General features: G+C 44.1%; 2 protein-coding genes across 3 annotated transcripts; one reads left to right on the top strand and one right to left on the bottom strand.

The window, feature by feature from the left end:
* The first annotated feature begins 253 nt into the window (after window positions 1–253).
* Window positions 254–21,848, top strand: LOC117143341 (cadherin-99C). Its single transcript, XM_033308004.1, has 12 exons — window positions 254–393; window positions 1,382–1,537; window positions 4,224–4,385; window positions 13,926–14,104; window positions 14,174–14,296; window positions 16,226–16,402; window positions 16,468–16,533; window positions 16,772–19,681; window positions 19,747–20,274; window positions 20,346–20,464; window positions 20,531–21,256; window positions 21,316–21,848. The coding sequence occupies exons 3-12, from the start codon at window positions 4,229–4,231 to the stop codon at window positions 21,449–21,451; spliced, it is 5,121 nt and encodes a 1,706-aa protein (XP_033163895.1). The 5' UTR covers window positions 254–393; window positions 1,382–1,537; window positions 4,224–4,228; the 3' UTR covers window positions 21,452–21,848.
* On the bottom strand, window positions 21,833–24,630 carry LOC117143344 (KAT8 regulatory NSL complex subunit 2). Of its 2 annotated transcripts, none has more exons than XM_033308009.1 (5): window positions 24,029–24,626; window positions 23,783–23,975; window positions 23,553–23,716; window positions 23,095–23,495; window positions 21,833–22,185 (listed from the first exon to the last, which is right to left on the bottom strand). In XM_033308009.1, exons 1-5 carry the CDS (start codon window positions 24,537–24,539, stop codon window positions 22,000–22,002), a joined length of 1,455 nt encoding a protein of 484 aa, XP_033163900.1. In that variant the 5' UTR covers window positions 24,540–24,626; the 3' UTR covers window positions 21,833–21,999. The 2 variants fall into 2 exon arrangements, with proteins under 2 accessions (XP_033163900.1, XP_033163899.1); XM_033308008.1 differs by lacking the exon at window positions 21,833–22,185 and adding an exon at window positions 22,210–22,790 and having other exon boundaries at window positions 24,029–24,630.
* Between the last annotated feature and the right edge of the window lie 114 nt (window positions 24,631–24,744).

The raw sequence follows: 24,744 nt of genomic DNA on the forward strand, positions 1-24,744 counted from the left end.
CATATACATATGAACATATCTGTGTATGTACATGCACCTGCAGATCGTGGATCGCAGTACCTGTGCTCCACAACCAAAGCCTTTCGCACGTGTGTGTGTGTGTGGGTATGGTGTGGTATCCATCAGCTGGCAAACGAGTAACCCCCGAAAAACCAGTTTTACCGCAAAGCGAGCGAATGCCAGCTCGATTCCAATACGTTCCACCTGGGAACGGGTAGCGCCCACTTGTTGCTGCTGCGCGAGACAGGTAAAGCGAAACAGTACCGATCCGACCGCCGAGCCGACACCACGTACCACGTACTTTCGCGCAGTGCAGCACGACGAGTATGAGCTTGTGCCCCAACGCAGCGCTATTGCTATAAGGTGGCTGGCGCGATACCGGTTTTCGAGCTGGTATGAATATGCCCAAGAGCTAATTTTTAAAGAGTTATCTCTCGAGAAAATGTGTAAAGTTCAGAATGGTCCGTTTGTGGCGACGTGTGATGTGTGGATGTGTGGATGTGTGGATGTGTGATGTGTGTGTTGGATCCAAGGCAACCTGAAGCTGCAGCCATGGAAGCCTGAAAAGGGCATACCACGCACATATCTCGAAATAGCACCCCGTTTAAATAACAAAGAAGCCCCGAGTGGCAAACAAAGCCTTCACGCCATCATTAAATCTAAAAATCGTACCTTTGTACACCACTTTAACCCCGAGAGCAAGACTTTCTCTTGCCAATTTTTCAGTTTTTTTGTTTACCCAACACAACTCACAGTGGAGTGAAAACGGAAAACAGCAAACAGAAAACAAACGAAACCATCATCGTTTTGGCGAATATCAAAGGATAGAACACTAATGTGGAATGTGAACGTGATCGCCGTATTAAGCAAATTGCATTTATCGACCGGGATTTCTGCGGCATTTGCCAAGAACCAAAAAACAAGCAATAAAACAGCCAAAAAATACAAAAAAAAACGTTTTCTGTCAGATCGGCAAATGAGGTCACGTATGTCGAGATTTGTGTAAGAAACTTACACAGTCGTGTTCACTGTACAGGCATACGTAGATAGTCATCGACTTGCCATGCTACTTTTACTACATGCTACCAAACTCCCACGCGCCGCTTTGTTGGCCAGCTTTTCGCGAAACATTATGGCTTATAATTAATCCAAGAGGGCAACCTCCAAACAGTAATTAAAATTCACTCCAGTGCGGCAAAACCGAACCGAAATCACTTTAAAACCCACTTCCAAACCGGTGATCCCGGTGATCATCAACTTCGAAATCATCAACTTCGATTCAATATGATTTTTATGACTGAGAAAAGCATAAAATAAGTATTACAACATCTCCAAATTTGTGCCGCGAGTGCTTCTAATCGAGTTTAACCCTGTTTTTTAGTGCGCAGATACAACATCTATTGAATAATATAGTAAATCGAAATGTAATTGAGGACCAAGAATCACCTTTGTTAACGGCGTGTGACTCCATTTTTCACGTTGGATACTCAGCTGAAATACTTTGAGCTGCTTTAATATTTAGTCTTCAGACCAAACGGTAAGTGCGGAGTGTTATTAGTATTATTATTATTAAATTATTCAGCATCCAAAGGCGGGGAGAAGCAAAAAGATGAAATAATGTTCTTGTCTCCGGGCGGCGGAGATTAATCTTCATTTGGCTAAATGGCTAGAAGCCATTTATAAAGCAGAGAACATAATCACCTAACCGTTTTTCCTTCAGCGGAAAGTCAGGTCGATTAATTTTATTGTCACCCAAGAATCTGCAGTTCAATGTCTTTGGCCAGCATCTAAATTCAGAGATTTGTTTTTAATTATTCTAAATTCAACTTACTTTGGCCAATTAAGATTGTTTATGTTACTCAGCAGTTGCTTAAGTTTCGCTATAGGTGTTCTCGAAAAAGTCGAATCATTAAAATTAATCATCAGGCAAAATGATTCTCAACAAATTGGCTCTAAGATACTTGTCGAGTTCATTAGAACGATTAGAATGTTAAAGCACTTTGAGTCATTAAACTCGACAAATGGCCATTTTGAAGACAAGCATATATTAAGTCCCACAGGAGTCATAAATATATAGACAGCCAAAATGAATGGCACAGATTGAGATACTTTATATGCTGATAGAATTCGATATATATTATGAAACATATCACGGATCCGTGAGGAGAAATACTTTGTATGGCCAAGAGCGCGTCCTCTGTCCAATAAAATTAAAATACAATAAAACACTCAGCGAATTAGCATAACAATCGCAGTTGGAGCTGACAGAACGATGGTGTATACATGCATATATGTATCCAGGGGATCCAACTGATCCAGGTGATCCGAGTGATCCAGGGGAGCCGAGTGACCAGGTGGACCAGGGTATGCCGCCATTCGGTGCCCAAATGCTGGCGTTCCTTTCTTGTTTATTTAAGATTTGTGTGGCAACCATCGTTCGCATTCCAGCAGATTTGAGATTTAAGTTCGCTACGTATTGTACCACATTCAAAACTAGAAAATGTTGGCAAAAACAGCATCAATAAGCAACAGGTTTGCCGCATATCGAATCTGCACCCAGCACACAACACACACAACACACAGTACACACAGCACAGGCATTCAAAGCGATACCTCGGCTTTCGTTTATTTTGCAAACCAGTTTGGCACATTCGGCTTTTTCTATAAGTTTCCGGTTGAACATAATCAGCAACTGACTTTCTGTGGTGGCCACCGCCGAGCTCCTCCTCTGGCTCCTCCTGCGATCTCCTCCAGCTTCGCGCCTTTGTTTATGCGGGGGAAATGGAAAATGGCATTTTGTGTACCGTCCAGTGAAAGCGGAGGACTAGCAGCGCTTTTCGCGATTTTCACGATTTTCTCGATTTCCTCGCAAATGGAAGCAGGAACGGCACGATGGAGCATTTAAGCCCCCATATCAATACCATGTGATATCTCGCACTTAAGTTACGCAATGGGCGATCGGGGCTTTTATGATTTCGGAGATAATTTCAGCAGCAGTTGCGTTTGTAGACAAGTTTGATTCCACTCGAGATTGCAGCACACTTTGGCGAAATTAAATAAATCGTTGGGAAATCATGGGTATTTTGATTGGTTTATTTGGCTAATTGCGTAAATCAAATTGCAATTGGCCATCGAAGACAATAGTTGTCAGTGGCTAAGGATACGAGATCCATCAGCTTGGATTTAAATTGTTAAAAACCAATAGCTCAAATTATAATTCGCTTTGTTCATTAGAGCGCGCACTTTATTCCCCTGATTTCCTGATTTTATGAGTTTCGGTTAACTAGCCCAACGGAACCCGACTTCTCTGGACACTGCTATCTACATCCAATGGATGCGACCGAGAAGGGAGCGCGAAAACCAGAAGATTAGCTCCGATCCGTTTCATTAAACAAACGATCCGAGTAACGGATACGATGCAAGTGGCTCCTGGTGCCAACGAGTCTTCAATGGAGATCGCAGATGGAGCAGAAAGCCAGAAAGTCAGAAAGCCAGCGGATGTGCAGAAACCTAGGGATAGAAGCCTCAGCATGGGATGGCCAACTTCCAGCTCCCAGCTCCCAGCTCCCAAGCTCTGTGTTCTAACTGTATGCCAGCCGCAGCCGCAAAAGTTGATCGGCCAGTTGGCGAGCTGGCCATTTAGGCGCTCGATGAGATGAGGTGGGCAAAATGGGCAAAATAAGTGAAATGGAAGAAAGATGGTAGAAATGGGAAGAATGGTAAAAATGGCCAGAATGTGCACCTGATTGCTAGGTACTCCGCGGGCTGGCTTGCCACTTTATTAGCCAATTTATGATGCCACCGTTATGAACTTCTCTCTGTCAATATTGCCCCAGCCAAGTGGCAAGATCGGTTCGAACGGAACTGCGAAGCTGTTTTCAATTTGGCCAGCACTTTCGACACCAAGTTGGTATTGATTGGAGCTGCGGACCGGGGCATCTTGGATTTCCACAAGTCCATATATACACAACGTGCGCGGACAACGCCAAGTTGGCTAAATTGTTTATTGCATATTGATATCACACCATTTAAGGCAAGAGCAGCCGTCTTTGCATACAAAGCAAACAAACACAGTCTGCAGCTCCACTCGGCTCTCCGGATTCGCTGTGTGGGCTCCGCTGGCGTAGGCCAAGCAGTACTACATATTTAAATGGGGATCTTGGGGAGATAGATAGATGTATGCATGGAGTACAAGAAACGTATTTGTTTACTCTTATTTTCAGATAACATGGCCGCGAGGAACTCACTCACTCCCCAGCAGGGACTGGGCTTCTTTGGGCTGCTAATCCTGCTCTGCTCGGCGGTTTTGGGCAAGTCGCAGATGTGCGAAGTGGAGACGGGGCAGACGAACATCATCCTGGACATCGAGGAGAGCCGGGAGTCTTGTAAGTACACCACCCTCCTTCGGCACTGGCTTATATGAAAATACAATAAACACGGCCGTGTTATCGACTAGCCAGCCCATTTAAGTCGCTTAACATGGCCTTAAACTGGTGTAAAATCCCAAATAAGAAGACTTTACTCGTTGAGTTTTTGTAAGAAACTGGTTTTATTTGGAAATATCTTCGGTTTAGATAGGTGACATGAGAATCGCATCTTAAAGTAAATGGCCTACGCAGAGGCCTAAGTAAATAGTCCCCGCCTTATCGAGGTCCCACGCTCGGGCACATCTGCCTATCTTGAGCGGCGAGGACCTTATCTGTGGTCTCCCACTAAGGGACTATTTTAGGAGGCGGGGAACGATCTCAAGTGACTGACTCATGTAGTGTGCACTTAAATTACATGTTTTTGAGCAATGCACCCATGTCGCCTTAGATAACAAAATCCTAAATATAATTTATCGCTCTCGATTCATTTACATAAGATATGAACGGAGCCCAAAATTGTAAGTCTTTAAATATATTCGTGTTCATGTGTGAACATTCTGCCAAAGGGCCAGCAAAGCTGAGATGTACATTAGTATATTAGTTGCATTTATAACAGTAGTGGACTGTATTTATTTGATATATGTTCATTTATTTTGCAACTAAGATTTCAATGGGCCTAGTTTTTCTGGCTTTTAATTTTATTGGATTACAATTATGGTTTATATTATTTTTAATTCAACAATTTGTACTCAATTAACTTATTTTAAACATTTTGCTTTTTCTATGTAGAAGTACATTTTCTATTAAACAACGATATAGTGGACTGTATATTTTTATTTGTTATATTATTTTATTGTTTAGTTACTATTGATATTTATAGTACTGGCAACGGACCTGCAAAGGTTATTGCTTGCATTCTTTGTTGCACAGCACATTCCGTATGAAATATATTATTAATATTATCATTAGTATTAAGGCAATAATTAATCCAGCATGTCCGGAAATATGATGGAAATGTAAATCTTTCAATTTTTGATGGTTCTCTTTCATAAATTTAATTTCATTATTCAATCGTTCAAATTCCTCAGTATGATTTAATATTGATAGTTTCAGCGGATCCCAAATAATCTTCGGCACTTCACTAACTTCTCCTATATAAGGTGTTGATAATAATTCTTCACTTTCGGACTGAATGTTATGGTGGGCAACTAGAATTTTATCGTCGGTTCTTGCCGTACAATATGGCGCAATGCTTAAAACTCCTTGCTGAGGCAAATCAAACAATTCAATTTGAGAGCCAGTACATTGCAGACGGACTTTTGAATTCGCAGGAACCTTACCTGAGAATATTTGTATTTAGCCTACCGTGATTAATATCAATCAACAGGCTTATAATGCCTGCTTGAATTTTTTCGCCTTCTTCAATCAATGAGTGTAGCTGTTTCGTAATCATAAAGAATTTTATTGATTCCTTATAAACATAATAATTTTCTTTAAGAACTTCTGTCATGTTCTCAATTCTTATTTGCATACTTCTAAAATTGGAGTTAACATCTTCTGTTGTTCTCTTTAATAGATTAGAAGTTGAATCAACCACAGATGTTTGTTTTTGAATTAGTTTATCAAGGTTGTTCTGGTTATCTAACAAATTCTTCATATTTTCTTCTAATTGCTCTCTATCATCTTCATCCATTATACCAAATAAAATATGATACAAGGAACCCATAAATTCGAAAGGAGCACGCTTGCTTCTAGATCTAGACTGCATCATAAACAATTTATTGTTTTCTTCAAGTTCCGATAACTGACTTTGCATATTATCTAAGACTAGACTACATTGCTCTTCAAAGCTATGAAGTCTTTCGCAAACTTTCCTCATACTTTGTATAAGCGCATTACCCTTTGTTAACATTTTAAAATATGGATCCATTTTATAATAGATAACCAAATTCCAAGAAGTACTCACAATCTCAACATCTCCTAGCGGGTCTAGATATATTGCTGAGGTTTTATTTATTTTGTCTATAGAATATCTTGGTGCTATATCTTTAGGTAATGCGCTAGAAACTTGACAACTTAACACAAACAACAACATTGCCATAATGATTCCGATCTTGGACATTCCCGATGTCGCTCTAGTTCGTCTTTTTTGGCTCTTGGTCAGCCTCATTTTTGTCAACAGACTTTATTCCTTCCAAGGGACAAATTTTAGTAATGGGTCTAGTGATATATCCTTCCTGCATCTTTACTTTAGCCACTCGGACCTTATCATCATTCCCCTTATGCACCTTTTCCACCCTTCCTAAAGGCCATCTTGCAGGATGACAATTCTCATCCTTTAATAAAACTATTTGCCCTTCTTCTATATTAGGAATTTCCTTTTTCCATTTATTCCTTTGCTGGAGCGTATGCAAATATTCACTTTTCCACTTAACCCAGAAATCTTTCTTCATTTTTTGGATAAGTCTCCACCTATCCAAATTTCCGATTTTTTCATCTTCCATTGGTTCGACTATTTCTAAAGGTGGTCTTCCAATTAAAAAATGACCTGGTGTTAAAACTTCTTGTTGGTCCTTCTCACTAACTATAGTGTATAATGGCCTTGAATTTAAGCATGCTTCTATTTGACATAAAAGAGTTGACATTTCTTCGTAAGTCAAAATAGTGTCGCCGATTATACGCTTTAAATGGTATTTCATTGACTTAACTCCAGCTTCCCAAATACCTCCGAAGTGAGGTCCTGCCGGGGGAATAAAATGCCAATCAATCCTGTCCTTTTCAAGCTGCGCTGCAATCGTTATATTTTCTTGTATTGCATTAAATAACTCTTGATCTAATTTTCTTGCAGCTCCTACAAAATTTGTTCCGTTGTCTGAATAGATATTGGAACATTTTCCCCGTCTAGCAATAAATCTTCTGAGTGCTGCTAAAAATGCGTCTGAAGTTAGATCGCTTACCATTTCTAAGTGTATGGCTTTGGTGGCCATGCAAACGAATACAGCAACGTATCCTTTAAATGTTTTTTGGCCACGATTTTTTGAACATTTAACATAATAAGGACCTGCGTAATCTATTCCAGTATTAAGAAACGGGAATGTCATCGTCACTCTATATTTTGGCAAGTTACCCATTATTTGCTGAGCTGTATTTTGTTTATACCTTGCACACGTTACACATTCTCTTAAATACTTTTTCAACGAATTTTTCAACCCGAAAATCCAATACTTTCTTTGGATATAGTTTCGCATTAGGTTTATCCCTCCATGCAATGTTTCCTTATGAGCATTTTTTATTAATAAGCTTGTTAGGTGGCATTTTTCTAAAATGATTGGATGTTTAACATTAAATTCTGCATTGGAATTTTGCAATCTTCCTCCAACTCTTAGAACCCCATCCTTGTCCAAAAATGGATTCAATGACAATATTTTATTATTTGTCTTGATTTCCTTTTTGATTTTAAGGCACTTTATCTCTTGCCTAAACTGGTATTCTTGTTGTTTCTTAATAACAATTGTTTCCGCTATTCTTATCTCCTTTACTGAAATAATTGATGAATAGGCTTTATTTCTTGTTTTCATCTGCACGAATCTATTTATGTATGCTATTATACGTATAAGTTTTTCTATACTGGAATACCTTTCTATTAATTCGTAAATAGGATCATCTATTTTGTCATTTAATACCGTATTTATTAAGACAGGTTCTTCTACAGACTGCTGCCGAGGCCAAAGTTCTTTTGGGTCTGCTAGCCATTTCGGACCTTTCCACCAAAAATCACAGTTGATCAACTGGTTAGAATCCACTCCCCTGGATGCTAAATCTGCTGGATTATCCTCTGACTTAACATGATTCCATTCAGTATTTTTTAATTTCCGAATGTCATCCGTTCTTCTTTTTATAAATTTGATCTTACTTTGACCACTGTTAATCCATGCTAAGGTAATCGTGGAATCACTCCAAGCATAGATCTCCATTATATTGTCAATTGATCCTTTTAGTCTTTGGATTAATTCACTAAGCAGGTGAGCTGCACACAGCTCGAGTTTGGGAATTGTCTTCCTATTTTTTATAGGGTTGACTCTACTTTTGCTAGCTATTATATTAACATGAGGTCCTACTTTAGCATAGACTACTGCAGCATATGCTTTTTCGGAGGCGTCCGCAAATCCGTGAATCTGAATGACTGAAGAACTGTTTGAATTAATCCACCTTGGGATTCGAATATTCTCTAACAATAATAAATTTTCTTTATATTTTTCCCAATAATTTTTATCTTCTATGGATAATTCCTGATCCCATTCACTTTTATTTATCCAAAGTTTTTGAATAAAAAGTTTTCCTGAAACCGTGACTGGTGCCAACCATCCTAACGGATCAAATATTTTTGCTAGCGTTGATAACACAACGCGCTTATTTATATTTTTTGATTCATCATTACAATTTACGCTGAACTTAAATAAATCATTTTGAGGTTCCCATTTTAGTCCTAAAGTTTTAACACATTCATTTTCGATAATATTGAGAACCTTATTGTCCCCTGTGTCCTCCACAGTGGTTAATATTTTGGAATTGTTGGAAATCCATTTCCTTAAGTTGAATCCAACTTTCTGCAATTCATGGAGAATTAATGTTATTAATTTATTAGCTTCTTCTACCGAATCAGCTCCAGTCATTAGGTCATCCATATAGAAATCATTCCTAATTATTGCACTAATAACTTGGTTTTTACATTTATCTGCAATATCTACCAGAACCCTGGTAGCCAAATATGGTGCAGATGCAGTTCCGTAAGTGACTGTGGTTAATTTATATGTTTTAATTTTTTCTTTTGGAGAATTTCTCCATAAAATATATTGATATTTTTGATCATTATTATCTATTTTAATTTGTCGGTACATCTTTTCAATGTCTGCCGAAACAACAAATTCCCATTTTCTCCATTTAATAATAATGTCAAAAATATCTTTTTGAACTCGTGGCCCAACCCACATTATGTCGTTCAAACTTTTGTTATTCGTAGTTTTTGCTGAAGCATCAAAAACTACTCTCAATTTGGTCGTAAGGCTTGAATCTCTAATCACTGCCTGGTGCGGTAAAAAATATTTGCCTTCATCACTCACTTCAATCATGTGTCCTAAATCCATGTATTCATTCATGAATTTAGTGTAGTCAACCTTAAGTTTTTCATTTCTTTTTAGTTTTTTCTCCAGATTCATGTAACGAGCTATCGCTTGTTTCTTTGAATCTCCTAAGGTGACATCCTCCTTGAATGGAATTGACACAATGTATCGCCCATCTGAATCTTTTTTTGTCGTTTTGATAAATTTATTTTCACAGATTTCAGACTCGATATCATCTTTTTCTTCTTCTTCCACTTCCCAGTAGCGATCTAACTCTTTTATTTCTATTGTTGTGGCTACAATGGTTTCTTTTCCTTTGGATTTTTTACATCCAGAAACTATCCACCCGAAATCAGTTTTTTGCCCAAGGAGACCGTCTATTTTTATAACTCCATTTTGCAGAATGTGAGTATATACGTCTGCTCCAATGATTAGATCAATGCGACCCGGTTTATTAAAATCGGGGTCGGCTAATCTAAAGTTCTTCCATTTTTTCTGATCAACATTAATCGTGTTGACTGGAAGTGCCTTCATAAGTTTTGGGAGAATAATTGCTTCAATTTCTAAATTTTTCGGAGAATTTCTTATCGAAATAACCGCTTTGTGCTTGGAGATGCACGTTCCTGTGGAAGATACTCCACTTATTTCAGTATGAGACCGAAATTTTTTCAATTTTAGAATCTGTGCAGACTCTTCTGAAATAATTGTGCTTTGAGAGCCACTATCAATCAATGCTCTTAATTGTTCAAAGCCTCCATACCTCGACTTTACTTGAATCAAGGCCGTGGCCAACAAGGCTTGACCTGTTGTTCTACACGTATTCACTTTTTCTGGATTATGACCTGCAAAGTGAAGTAACGTGTGGTGAGGTTTACGACAAGTCGAACAAAGCTGCTCGCTTATACATTTTTTACCAAACGGATGCCTCAGACATCTTAGGCAAATCCCATTTTTTCTTACCCAGTCAGACCGTTCTGCTGGATTCATTATTTTAAATTTATGGCATTGAATTAAATAATGCCCTGGTAGTTTGCAATATGCACAATTGTCACTATAATTTTTATTCTTGTTATTATTAATCATTTTCTTTACAGGTTTTACTTCCTGTGAGAATGATGATATAGAATTGAGCCTTTGCTCTAAAAAGTCCATGACATCAGAAAGTGCCTGTATTTCTTTTGTCTTTTTAACATGGCTTTCATATAAATTGAGTGATTCTTTATTGAATTTCCGAAGAATTATGTGAGCGAAAATTGCATCCACATCTTCTGGTAATTGTGCCTTTAATTTTATAATATAAATTGACTCGTTAATCGTGTCAATAAATGTCTTTATTTGCTTATTGGATTCTAAATTTAAATTTGGCATATCCATAAGCCTATTCATATGATCTGAGAATATGTTTCTTTTATTCTCATATCGCTTGGTCAAAAACTCCCAAGTGGCTTCATAATTTTCTCCAGAGCCGAGCAGTAAATGAGTAACCACATTTCTGGCTTCTCCTTTTAATGCTGACTTTAGATAATTAAATTTGAGAGAAGGACTGAGATCCTCTCTCACATGTATGAGCTCTGTAAAGAGTTCATTAAAAAGATCCCATTCTTTGGAATCACCAAAGAAAGTGGGAATCTGTATTTTAGGCAGGGTTGGTAACTCCTCCGCCTTAACAACCGTCGACATTTCAGCTTTATTTATTGTGCCACTGAGTCGACTATTAATGGCTGTAATAATATTTTGTTTGTCAAATTCAAGTTCGCTAATTTCTTCTTCGAATAGCGAGCTCTCAAAATGACTATTCACCTGTTCAATCAGGTTATCTATTTTATGCCATAAAAATTCAATTTTATTTTTCCTTATTTTAAGGAAATCTGGACTACTGTCTATTAGTTTAGACGTATCTTCTAGATATACTCGAAATTGGCCAACATTATTTCGAAATGCCTGCTCTACTGTTAAAGCGTTGTTTTGTGCTATACCCTCTTTTTCAGGGTGACCACACATTTCAAGGTTTAATGTAGGGGGAGGGTTTGATTTAGGGACAGTGTTTGATTTAGGGAAAGTGTTTTCTACCGACTCGCCCTTAATTTTTTCATTTTTATTTTTAATTTTTTCTAACACCATCATTATTAAATCATACTGCTTCGCGTTAAAATATTCATGATCGACAACGCCGATCTTTAACAAATTGCTATGATTAGCAATGAAACATTTTTGAAGCTCATTTAATTTTAGAATTTCTACATCTGTTAATGTTGGTTTTACTTCCAACTTTCTAATTTCCAAAATAATTTCGGACTGCTTCTTAAGGAATTGAATAGTCTTTTCTGACATCATTTTGAAAATTTTTTGTAATTTCTTAATATATATAGTACGTGTATATGTATTTTATATGTATTTATATATATATGTGTGTTTGGATAAACAGAAAATTCTTGTTTTGACTTAGCTGATGTCGTTGTTGTTGCTGCTGCTGTTGCTGCTGTTGTTGCTGCTGTTGCTACTGCTGTTGCTGCTTCTGCTGCTGCTGTTGTTGCTGCTTCTGCTGCTGGTAGAGGCTCCTTTGAATTTGACTTCCTTCTCTTCTTTAAGGCTCCGTCGATGTTTAAAGATGATTTTTTTTTTTTTTTTATTTGGCACGTTTTATTATTTTTGTAGTCCAGTCAGATTTTTTGTTTTTTAGCTATTTATTTCGGCATTTATGCTCTTTTGGCATATACACTGCACTCTATTTATGAGCTGATTTAATGCTATTAGAGCATTTATAAGGCACTGTTTTCAGGCACTTTTTATTTAATTTATGCTCTTATGGCATATACACTGCACTCTATTTATGAGCTGATTTAATGCTATTAGAGCATTTATAAGGCACTTTTGTTATGCACTTTTTAATTTCACAATTGCTGATGTATGGCCTCAAGCACGCCTTACCACAATTTATAATGGTACACAAAGCAACCTTTAGCTATAGACTATAAGGTGCTTGTTTTAAAACATAAAAGATTCTTTTGTATCTTTTTGCTTTTTATATTTATACTCTGTTCCTTACCTTTGGTAGGGGGAAACAAGAGTCACTTATTTTTGCTACCTTTAGCTGTAAGATGCTTAAAGGAGCTGGCCTTTCTCTGAGTTCCTTACCTTTGGTAGGGGGAAACTGCAGAGTCGATTAAAGGCTCGATTGACCAAATGTAAAATCCCAAATAAGAAGACTTTACTCGTTGAGTTTTTGTAAGAAACTGGTTTTATTTGGAAATATCTTCGGTTTAGATAGGTGACATGAGAATCGCATCTTAAAGTAAATGGCCTACGCAGAGGCCTAAGTAAATAGTCCCCGCCTTATCGAGGTCCCACGCTCGGGCACATCTGCCTATCTTGAGCGGCGAGGACCTTATCTGTGGTCTCCCACTAAGGGACTATTTTAGGAGGCGGGGAACGATCTCAAGTGACTGACTCATGTAGTGTGCACTTAAATTACATGTTTTTGAGCAATGCACCCATGTCGCCTTAGATAACAAAATCCTAAATATAATTTATCGCTCTCGATTCATTTACATAAGATATGAACGGAGCCCAAAATTGTAAGTCTTTAAATATATTCGTGTTCATGTGTGAACAACTGGAAATATGAGTTTCAAGACAACTGCGGCTTCAAATCTATTACGTGGATGCTAGAAAATGAATGGCCATATGCTTCTCAGCCGAAATGCTCTGCGCCCAACCTCGACTTCAAGATCATAGACTAAAAGCACGAAAGGTGCAACACCGTAATTATAATTTTAGACGTGTTCAAGCGCATAGGCAGCCCATCACATCCACATCGCATCAAAGAACGAAAAGAAAAGCACGTCAGAGCAGGAAGTACTATGTGTACTTCGTGGATACATTGTTCAATTTACATGCCGCTGAGGTGCACCTCTGAAAACCTTAATTGGTTTTTAGCCTCATTAAGCTGCAGCTAGAAAGAATGTGGGGTCAAGAATAGCCATCAAATATTGCTCATACGACGTGTTGTACATGCGCTTAGTGTGGGGAAGCGATGTATCTGCAATTTGAATAAATCCAGCACATGCAACTATTAGATATAATTGTGTACAGTAGGTTTAGTTCGTTATGCAACTTCAGATCTCACTAGAGGCGCCAAATAACCAGAGCACGCGAATGCTAAAGACTTTCTCGTGCATCTATGATGCATCTACGACTTTTGCCCACATATGCACATATATGTATGTGCACTTGTATATATGTGCACACACTGAGATACATCGCAAGTGATCGCTGCAACTTGACCCCAAATGCAAAGAGAAAGGCTGCTGTCTGCAGTTTTCTCGGTTTGCGCGTTTTCCCGCCGCTCCGTTTGCCGGTTTGGCGATACTTGTACCAATAACCCAGCTTGGTCCATTGGATCCCGGCTCTTACTTTATTATTTATGCGCTTTCCGCAGTCATCGGACAGCCGACCACGCCGCCAGAGCTGCCGATCTTCGGCGATCCGGATACGGAGATCGCTCTCAACCTGGTCTTCCCGAAGGGCCAGCCCATCTTCCAGCTGAACGGCAAGAAGCTGCAGCTGCTGCAGCCCCTGGATCGCGACGAGGAGAACCTCAGCCACATCGTCTTCCAGGTGTGTACACCACTCTCCGGAAGCACTTTCCACTGCATGGTATCAACGACGATCCACGCCTCGTTTCAGGTCTCCTGCACCACCAGGTCCACGGGCAAGAAGCGCACCATTCCCATCATTGTTCGGGTGTCGGACATAAACGACAATGCGCCGCGCTTCATGAACACGCCCTACGAGGTCACCGTTCCCGAGGTGAGTAAGTGCTGCTGCTGGAGTCCACGACCGGCAAGTGGACATTTTGCAGCGTGCGCACGATCAGCTTTTCGTCGCCCCAAAGTTGCCCGCATTTCTCCTGGCCGTGGTGCCGCTGGCTCCTCCAAACCGGGTGCCAAACGGACTATCACGCTGGAAATAGACACAAGTACACTGCGGGAAACTGGGTTCCATCCACCCGGATTAGATTCAAGCTTAGATGACAGATTGTTGTACTTGCTCTCTATTAGCTCCCAGCATCTTAAAGTGACATATATCGCTATGTGATTTTGGGTAGCTATGTACATATGCTGTGTGATTTTTTCCAGTGCACTAGTCAGGTGAATGTGCATAGTCTTCTCGACGCGACAGCAGCAACTAGATACTGAACACTAATGAAGTGGTAGTGAACATGTTTTCAGCGCTTCGGCAACACAATAGCATGTCGGATGCCCAGTACCCAGGCATCCAGGCATCCCAGTATCCCCACTCTGCCCCAGCATCAGAATCCGCAGAGGGGATCATGAGATCGGCGGCAAGAGTTGCAATAGAATCGCCTGCCGGCTCTTAATCACGTATTTAGACTAATAACGTTCAATTACAGAACTGTTGACATATTAGAAAGCAGCAGTGCTGGCAAAAAGCTGAAGACGAAGCGGAAACGTGCTATATAGAGAACCGTACATAGGAACCCCTGCGAGATCATTACTGAGCACAGAGTAATGTCTACCGTGTATTATTGTACAATGGGAGAAACCCCACATAATTAGCCACACAGCCATTAAGTCATAAAAAGTGCGGAATATTAATTAGTTAAGTCGTTTGTGGATGGAAATTATAACTTTCCTATCATTTTGACCAGACCATTTTGAAATGCAAACGAAAGCCATAAGATATATACTACTATATATATCTTTTATGACCTGCAACCTTGAAGGAACCCCTTTGGATGGTAAATAAAATTACAAGCCAATACAATGCAACACAGCTGAATATAAATCGTTCATTGGAATTCGCAATCAGAACCCTCGTCCATTCGAAATTTATTTAACAATGCGAGGAGCCTTCGAGTTCAGGAAGCCTGGTGCGGAATAAACAAAAGCGAAGCCAGCCTGCACTACATTCTACGGATCGGTCCGCCTTTATAGGGTCCCTGTATAAGGCGATCTGCCAGTCAAACTGGAATATAATTGGTATGCACTTGCCGGCCTGGGCGAACACTCCCGAGGGACTGCGTCCGCTGTCCAGCCGGCGAGGACAAGACAACAGCATCGCATTTCCCCGCCGCTCTGTCAAATAATTACAAGAGCCGAGATAAATTATACCTCCAGAGATCGGGCGAAACAGTATGGTATCTGCAGCATCAATAGCCACAGACATAGTCATGGGAATTTGCGGGGCTCTGGGCTATGCCGAAAATAAAAAATTATGAAAAGCGAAAAAGGTGAGCTAAGCGTGCATGCCATTTAGCGGAAAACCCGAAAACAAATCGCAAAGTTCAGCAGATGAACAATGTCTGCCAATTCTGGGTACTAAGTCGTAAGGTGGAGTGGGGAAACCGCAAACTCCGCAGCTCCATCTCCATGCAAGTGGCAAACTTGCTCCTTAACTTCGGCTGAGAAGCAGCCACCGTTAGTTACATGACAGCCCAGCGGGCCAATGTGGAGAGCAGATGCACTGCAGCCACTTGACTCCAACCCGCGAGTTTCCGTTGGCTCCCAGTTGGGTTCCATGGGAAGCGTTAGGAACGCTCCACTACATGACGCTGAACTAGAAACCACACACTTATTACTTATTAATGGGGCCAGGAAACACTTTCGGTTCTTGGGCGCGGAGGAAACCTCTCCGAAATACCACCCGCTGCTTGCCACGTCGAATTAACTGGCATTCCCATGGACCTGACTTATGACACTTCTTTGCCTTCCACAGAGCACTCCGGTGGGAACCACTATTTTCCGTAACATCCAGGCCCTGGACAAGGACGCTGGAGTCAATGGACTGGTCGAGTACTTCATAGCCGAGGGCAGTCCCAACTCCACCAACGTGGAGAAGTACAGTGCGGACGGGTACGGCACCTTCGCCATATCGTTTCCACACCAGGGTCAAGTGAGTCCCCGAACCTAATCACCACATATCTGGGTTAGATACAGTCCAGCTTCTCCTCTCCTCAGGTTACGGTGGCCAAGACTCTGGACTTTGAGAAGATCCAAACGTACTACCTTACCATTGTGGCCTCGGTGAGTGCAGCCCTAATAGTTTAAATACTACAAGGGGTTAATTAAGCCGTCTGCTTGGGCATTACCACAATTAAAGTTTGCGAAGAAAAGGCCGCAATTAAGTGCTTACTTTTACCGTCGGCATTTCATGTGGATTCAGTACCTTTCACTGGGAAACTGGAGTCGCAATAGAAGGGGAACGACCATATACACATATGTTTGCTCCCCATTTGTAATTAATTATATGTTTTCTCTGCAGGATCGAGCACGGAATACGGGGGACCGTCTTTCCTCGACCACAACGTTGACCGTCAATATAGCCGACTCCAACGACCTGGACCCATCGTTCATCTATAGCGGATGCGTTTCGCTCGACGGCGCCTGCATAAATCCGGAGTACTCCGCATCCGTTCCGGCTGGATCCCTGCTGGGTGTGCTCACGGTGCTGCCCGAGCGGATTCAGGCAGTGGATCTGGACACCATTAACTCGCCAATCCGCTACAGCTTTGCCAGCGGCATGCCCGGCAACTACGCCGATTACTTCCAGATCGATGAGAGCACAGGGGTGCTGAAGCAGACGAAAGCTGTGGACACTTCGACGGCGAAGAAGTATGACATCATAGTGAAAGCGGAGGAGGTTTCGCCCGGACCGCAGCGATTCACAACGGCCAAGCTGGAAATCTTCGTGAAGCCAGTGGACGCCAATCCGCCCGTGATATCATCCTCCCAAGCGGAGGGCTACGTGGACGAGAACTCGCCCATTGGCACCAGGGTCTTGGACGCGCACGGTAACCCGATATCGTTCATGACCACCGACGCCGACCTGAGCGACAGCGATCCGAAGCCGGACTACATATACGAGCTGACGACGCCGTCCTTCAACGTGACTGGCGATGGCGTCTTGGTGGTGAACGAGGAGAACCTCGATCGCGACCCTCCGGCGCCGGGTCGTTTTAAGTTTCAGGTGGTGGCCAGGGAACCGCGAACCAACGCGGCCAGTGCTCCGCTGAGTCTCACGGTCCACCTGCGGGATGTGAACGACAATGCCCCCAAGCTGGCCATGGTGGCGCCCATCTCCATAACAGCCGGGGATCAGAGCGAGAGCCGGCTGGTCACCCAGGTCACGGCCACCGACAACGACGAGGGTCCCAATGCCGTGGTGACCTACTCCATCTACCATGTGTCCAACAACGGCATCCAGAAGTTCACCATCAACGAGACGACGGGTGAGATCAGGACCCAGGGTCGCCTGCTGGCCGGGGAGCAGTACAGCATCACAGTGCAGGCCACCGACATCGGAGGACTCTCCTCCCAGGCGATCGTTGAGGTGAGCGTGACCCCGGGACCGAACACGAAGCCACCGCGCTTCCAGAAGCCCATCTACGAGGTGCAGGTCAGCGAGGGAGCGGAGATCAACTCCACGGTCACAGTGGTCCACGCCGAGGATCCCGAGAACGATGCAGTGGTCTACTCCATCATTTCGGGCAATGATCTGCGCCAGTTCGCCGTCGGTCAGGAGAGTGGCGTCATCATAGTGATAAGGAAGCTGGATCGCGAGAGTCTGACCCGCTACCAACTGATCCTGAAGGCGGAGGATACCGGAGGTCTGTCGAGCAGCGCCACCGTGAACATCAAGGTGACGGACATCAATGATAAGAACCCGGAGTTCGAGGCATCCACCTTGCCGTACGTCTTCCAAGTGGAGGAGGGCAAAGCGCAGGCCTCGGTGGGAGTGGTTCACGCCACCGATGCCGACGAAGGTATCAATGCCGAGATCACCTACTCCATTCCCACCGACATACCCTTCACCATCAATGCCACGTCGGGCGAGATCCTTACCGCCAAGGAACTGGACTACGAGCAGTTGAACGAGTACAAGTTCGTGGTGACCGCCAAGGATGGAGCTCCAGATGCCCGACTGGGCACTGCCAGTGTTACGGTGATGGTGCTCGACCTTCCGGACGAAGTGCCCAAGTTCAGTGATGCCCGTATCGATGTCCACATTCCGGAGAATGAGGAGAACTTCCTGGTGGCCACTGTGCAAGCCTTCGATCCCGACTCCATGCCGGAGATCACCTACGTGCTCCGGAAGGGCAACGCAGAGCTCTTCAAGGTTTCGGAGAAGAGCGGAGAGGTGAGGACCATCAAGGGATTGGACTATGAGAGCCAGAAGCAGCACCAGCTGACCATTGCAACCATAGAGAACGATGGCAATGGACCAGGCGACACAATCCTGCTGGTGGTGGATGTGGAGGATCGCAACGATCTACCTCCGCGGTTTATAACAGTTCCCGATCCGGTGACCGTGAACGACGACCAGGGCATAGGAACCATCATAGCCACTCTGCCCGCGATCGATGGCGATGGCACTTCGCCGGGAAATGTGGTGCGCTACGAGATCGTGGGTCGCGGCAAGGCGCCCAAGTACTTCCAAGTGGATCCGGACACCGGAGCGGTGCGCATAAGGGATGAGCTGCGCAAAGAGGAGGACACGGAGTACCAGGTGGACATACGGGCATACGACCTGGGGGAACCCCAGCTGAGCTCGGTGGCTCCACTGCGCGTCGATGTACACCATCTTTTGTCCAGCGGCAATAATGAAATCAAATTGGACAATAAGCTGGAAAGTGGAACGGGCATGAGCAGTGAAAGTATAGGCTTGGCCTTCAGCGACGACAGCTACACCACCAGTGTGCCGGAGTCAATGGAAGCCAATAGCACCCTCAAGCTCATACAGATTGTGAATTCCAAGACGTCTGGCGACGGGCCGCCGGCATTCAGGTGTGAATTCGTCAGTGGCAACGAGGGGGGCATCTTCAATCTGAGCTCCGCCGATCATGGCTGTAACTTACTGCTCATCCAACCTTTGGACTTCGAGAACAAGACCTCGTACAGCCTTCAATTGCGCCTGACATCGCATCGCTACTTCGTCAATCCCCTGAAGGACACCACCAGCGTGGAGATCATAGTCCAGGACGAGAACGACAACGCCCCGGAGTTCGAGTTCAACAGGCTGCGCGGCCAGCAAGACACCTTCTACACGGTGGTGACGGAGGAAATGGATGTTGACACAACCATTTTGCAGGTGCGAGCCACAGATCGTGATTCGGGGAAATTTGGAACCGTCCGCTACACTCTCTACGACGACGATGAAAACCGGGTTAACATGGTGAGAAATCTATACTCTACATTAGCCAATGAATTTTTTTAACAATTATCATATGATGTTTCCAGCCCACCAGCTTCTTCATGATGTCCGAAGACACTGGAGTTCTGCGAACTGCCAAGCACTTCAAGAACGAGAACGACTTTCCACTCACCTTTTTGGTGGAGGCCCGTGATAGCGATGGCCAGGAGCAGGGATCCCATCGCACGAGGGCCAGGATAGTGGTAAATAAGCTGGCGGACATCAATCGCATGGCGCTATCCTTCCCGAATGCAGCGCCCAGCGATCTCCGCAACTACTACACGGAGCTGGAGGAGCTGCTGGACAAGAAGACCGGCCTGGTCAGCGGCATTGAACGGATGAGCAGCCAGAAGTACCTGGCCAAGAACGGATCGGTGATCGAGAACCCGGCTGCTACGGACATATGGTTCTACCTCATCGATCCCAAGACGGAGCAGCTCGTCAGCCGTAAGGACAGCATTGTGGAGACCACTTTACTGGAACCGGCTGCGCGCTCGGAGCTGAACATAGCGCTGCCGCGAGCCACAGCCGAGAATATATCGTTTCCCCTGGAGAGGAAGGAGCACGTTCACAAGGTGGGCAACTAATTCTACTACTACTTTTTCTTAGGATATATGTTTACTATATATAGCTTTTGATCTTCCAGGTCAAAGCCGCCGTAGCCATCGACAACGAAGTCTTCCCCTTCACTCTGATTGCCATATCACTTGTTATACTCATCCTAGGCACGATTGGCATCATTTACATATGCATCTCTTGGTCAAAGTGAGTGGATAACATGTAACCTCTATTTACTTTTACTTAAATCTTTGTATACACCTGGTCTGATAGGTACAAGAACTTCAAGCAGCGGATGCGCCAGTACTCCTCCACGAATCCGCCCCGCTACGATCCCGTGATCGTTAACCAGCAGGCCTCGAGTGCCAGCGAAACCATAGCCAACATGAAGGAGTACGAGACCCAGATGCTGGCCATGGCAGTGCCACCGGATGTGGACGATGATCTGCAGCTGGACTTTAGTGCCAAGAACCATGCCTTCTCGCTGGACAATGTAAGCTACATAACGCACAAGGAGAACACCAACGGCGGTGGCCAGTCCAGTCCCTCCCACTCGGATGCCACCACGGCCACGATTGCCACTCTGCGCCGCCATAAGAATCTCAATAACGCCAACATGAACAACAATCTGGCCATCAACAACAGGCAGAACACCTTCAACAGAACCCTGGAGATGAACACCCGCAACAACGCCAATCCGCTGGCATCTCCGCCGAACGGAGCCCTCTCGGGCACCCTGACTTTGGGCCGCATCAAGCACCAGAACAGCAACCACTACCAGAACGGCGCCTATAACATAGATCAAACTGGGCCCAACAACATGGCCCATGCCAAGAACAATGCCTACAGCACCATGGGCAGGCGGGGAAACACCTTCGGCGACGTGGGACTGCTCAATGGCAATGGGGAGCTGATGAACGCCACGCTGGGTCGGAATGGCCAGCTCAACAATCGCCTGTACGGCGGAGAGGTGCCCATCACCAACCCGCTGTTTCAAAGGTATGCATAGCTTACTTCCTAGTTTATAACTATAATTGGTAACACCCTCTATCCTGCAGATCCAATTCCGATCACAACCACCTGAGCAGCACCAATGAGAACGTGTCCTTCGGGAAGAGGGACTATGGCCAAATAGGCTTCTCATATCTGAACGATCTGGATAGGTCGGAGGTGGAGACAACTACGGAACTGTAGGGAATACAATAGGAATATTCTGGTTTCGATACATTTTACAGACTTGTTAATATACTTAGCTGCCAATTTGTAATTTTAATAGTGCATTTTAACAACGAGAGCGGTTGCCATCAATTTATGATCATAGCACGAGCAATCTGTAAATATCTGAGTGGAGATGCAGAATGGAGGAACTGATAACTGATATATTTAACCGTGCTTAAGATCAAATAATTACAGTCATTACTTTTAAGCGAACGCAGAGTGCATACTTCCCACACACACACTTTCGAAACTGCCAGACGCAGGCGTTTTCTTTAGGAATTGTTGAAAACATGTACATGCATTAATATAAACTGTTTAAGTTGTATAAACTATGGAAAGCCAATAAATGTAAATAAATAGATTTTTAACTTAAGAATGCCTATTTATTAGGGGTTCCTTACACCCGAATGCACCAAAAACCACAATGGCTGAGTACAAAACCAACTGACATTTTCGGGTCGGAGATTTATATCTAGGTTTCTATGATTGCAACAGTAAACATTTAATATACGAGGGCTTAAAAATTAGTTGTAGATCTGTTTGGCGTACTCTCTGGGCTTCACGTCGCCCTTGTTATCTTCGCCATGTGCAGTGGTCACGTTGAGGACTTGACTCGTAAGCAGCTTATCCGAGGGGTCCTCCTCCTTTTTTATGGTGCTAATCAAGCTGGCGGACTGGGTCTCCTCCTCCTCGGTCTCCGACTCGCATTTCTGTGAAGTAAAGGGAATGGCAAGCATGAGAAGGAGAGATACGTTCTGCTTGAGTCTGGATTTGGGTTAGTATGGTGGGTTATTACGTTTACTATGCTATTAGACTAGTTCATGAGGGCATCGAACCAGGGCATGTGTTCTATGCCCTCGAGCAAGCGCAACACTTCGTTCACATTGCTCTCCGACTCGTCGATATCAAAGTTAAGTTCGTTATTGTCTTGCACGGATGGTTCTTCTAACTCAAAGTTGTCTGCGATGAGGTTGTCTTGAGCCTGACTTTCAGCGGGACCAACTGAGTCGTTGGACCCGCCATCGGCTTCCTCCTCGAGGCCTAAGTCTACAGGATCACTCTCCACGCCGTCATCTTCAATGGCTAAGCCCAGGTCACTGTCCATGTCCAGAAACATGGCGTAATCATCGTCGAGGGAGTTTGCCAGATCGTCAACTCCGTCAAGGTCAAAATCGAATATACCATTGGCAAAATCCAGGAGGTCATCCCCCTCCGGCTGCTGCTCATTCCGTGGGTCTTCTCCGACAAAGTTATCGAGACCACGGCCTGCTGCGAAAATACTTTCTACCGGCGGAGTGCTGGGAACTTCATAAAACTGGGGGATGAGAGGTCGGCAATTTATTCAGGGTCGATCACAAAAGGCTTGCTTAGACAGTACTAGCACTTATATACATGTGTTTCGTGTTGTTTCTCTAGAAATACTTAGCTTTACTACAAATCAAGTCTAAATACTAGTTACGCAGTATTGTTTGTTCAAACTGTCTTACAGTTGGCTTACTGCAGTTTCAGCAGTCATGTGCAACACAACTTATGGCAATGGGTGAGTGGACAGTTGGAATATTTAAGCAGTTACGTGTGGTGGTTATGGCGTGGGTTGGGTTAGTGTTTGATCAACGAACCTTTTGTATATACTGGCGCTTAGCCGGCGCCACGGTCAGGTGCAGTACGCAACTGGAGTCTTCGAGAATGCTGGCCACCGGCTCCTGGCAGACCACCCCACTCCGCTCCACGCCGCAGGCCCGGAACAGCACCTGGCGCTTATCCTCCAGGATGTGCTTGCGGCAGTGCTTGCAGCAGGGCAACGTTCGCTCCCCACACTTGACACCGCCTTCGGTGAAGACGCACTTCGGGTTGCTCGACGACTTGGCTGCGTACAAGGCGTCGCGAGCTCGCTTCTCCTTCAGTTTCTTGTAGAGCACCGCCTCGACGCCCTGGCGTCGATGATAGCTATTCAGCGCCTTCAGCTGCTCGTACAGCTTTCGCTCGTGTGGCGTGTCCTTTAGCTGATCGTGAATGCTGCCTGAAAGTGAGGCATAAGACACATTATATTGCATGCCTAAGGGCAAGTGAAACTTACAATATAGCTCCCGCTCGCGTCGTATATCGTGCAAATACTTGCGACGTCGCTGCTTCAGCACGTTCTGCAGATATGAAATCTGCTCGCGGTAAAGACCCTGAAGCTTGATCAGCTTCGTTTCGGCAATCTTTACTGCCTCTGCGCGCGTAAAGACGCCAGCGTGTCTGCAAGAGGGAAGAAACATATAATATTTCCTTAAATAATACTGCTACGCATGGATCAAATCTTACTTCAGAGGATCATCATCCTCCGAATCGATGCTCTCATGGTCAGATTCGTAAAACTCAATGTCCTGGGCGGTGTTCCTGAGACAGGGCGGATCTGCATCGTTGCTGGAACTATCAGAAGCGTAATCCAAAATGCGACGTCGCTTGCGAGAGCTCTCCACAACATGTCCTATGGAATTGCGGTGATCCTGGGTGACTAGAAGTCAGGAAAATTAGATTTCAACTTGCTTTATAATCAGCCAGACATACCAAATGGCGTCACGTGGGGTGAGACCACATCGATTTCATCCTCATCGCGTTCGATCTTGGTCACCTCTGGCTTTATGTCCTCCACATTAATGTGCGATGAGAGGCTGTGCAGCAGGGTTTCGTTGGTCTCCACCCGGCTGCGAATGCGGCCCACATTCATGTGCGTCTTTTGCAGCTGCGTCTGACGGTTGTGCTCGAAGCAGAGGGTCGTCAGGATCAGCTCCTTCTTGTTGTCATACTTGGCCACCGCGTTGATGCATTTCCTGCCGTTCGAGTAGACGTGCGAGCACTGGCGGAAGTTGGAGCGCGGGTCGCGCAGAATGTGCCGGATGCAGTACTCGTAGCCCTCGATCCGCATCAGGCTGCACTCGTAGGTGGGATTGGCGCAGTACTTAATCTTGGCCAGCTCGCTGTGGATCTGCTCCCGCAGCTGGTGCTCCTTGTCCGGGGTGCAGGGTGTGCCGGTGAAGCGGGCACACTGCCGCAATTGGTTTGGCGAAAAGCTGGACATTTTCTTTCAAGATTTCTGCCGGATTTTAGGAATTTTTCTCTGATTTTTCCGACGAAGCGAAATGAAATAAAATGCTGTGGAAACAGTGTGACCACAGCAAAGTAGAGCAGAAATACTCCACACGTTGCCACTCTGCCAACCAGCCAGCAGCGCCCTGAACCAAAAGAGAGTATCCCACCTCGCATGTTGAGTTTCTATATTTAAA

This window comes from Drosophila mauritiana, chromosome 3R (assembly GCF_004382145.1).
Source record: "Drosophila mauritiana strain mau12 chromosome 3R, ASM438214v1, whole genome shotgun sequence".
In the NCBI taxonomy this organism is placed as follows: domain Eukaryota; kingdom Metazoa; phylum Arthropoda; class Insecta; order Diptera; family Drosophilidae; genus Drosophila; species Drosophila mauritiana.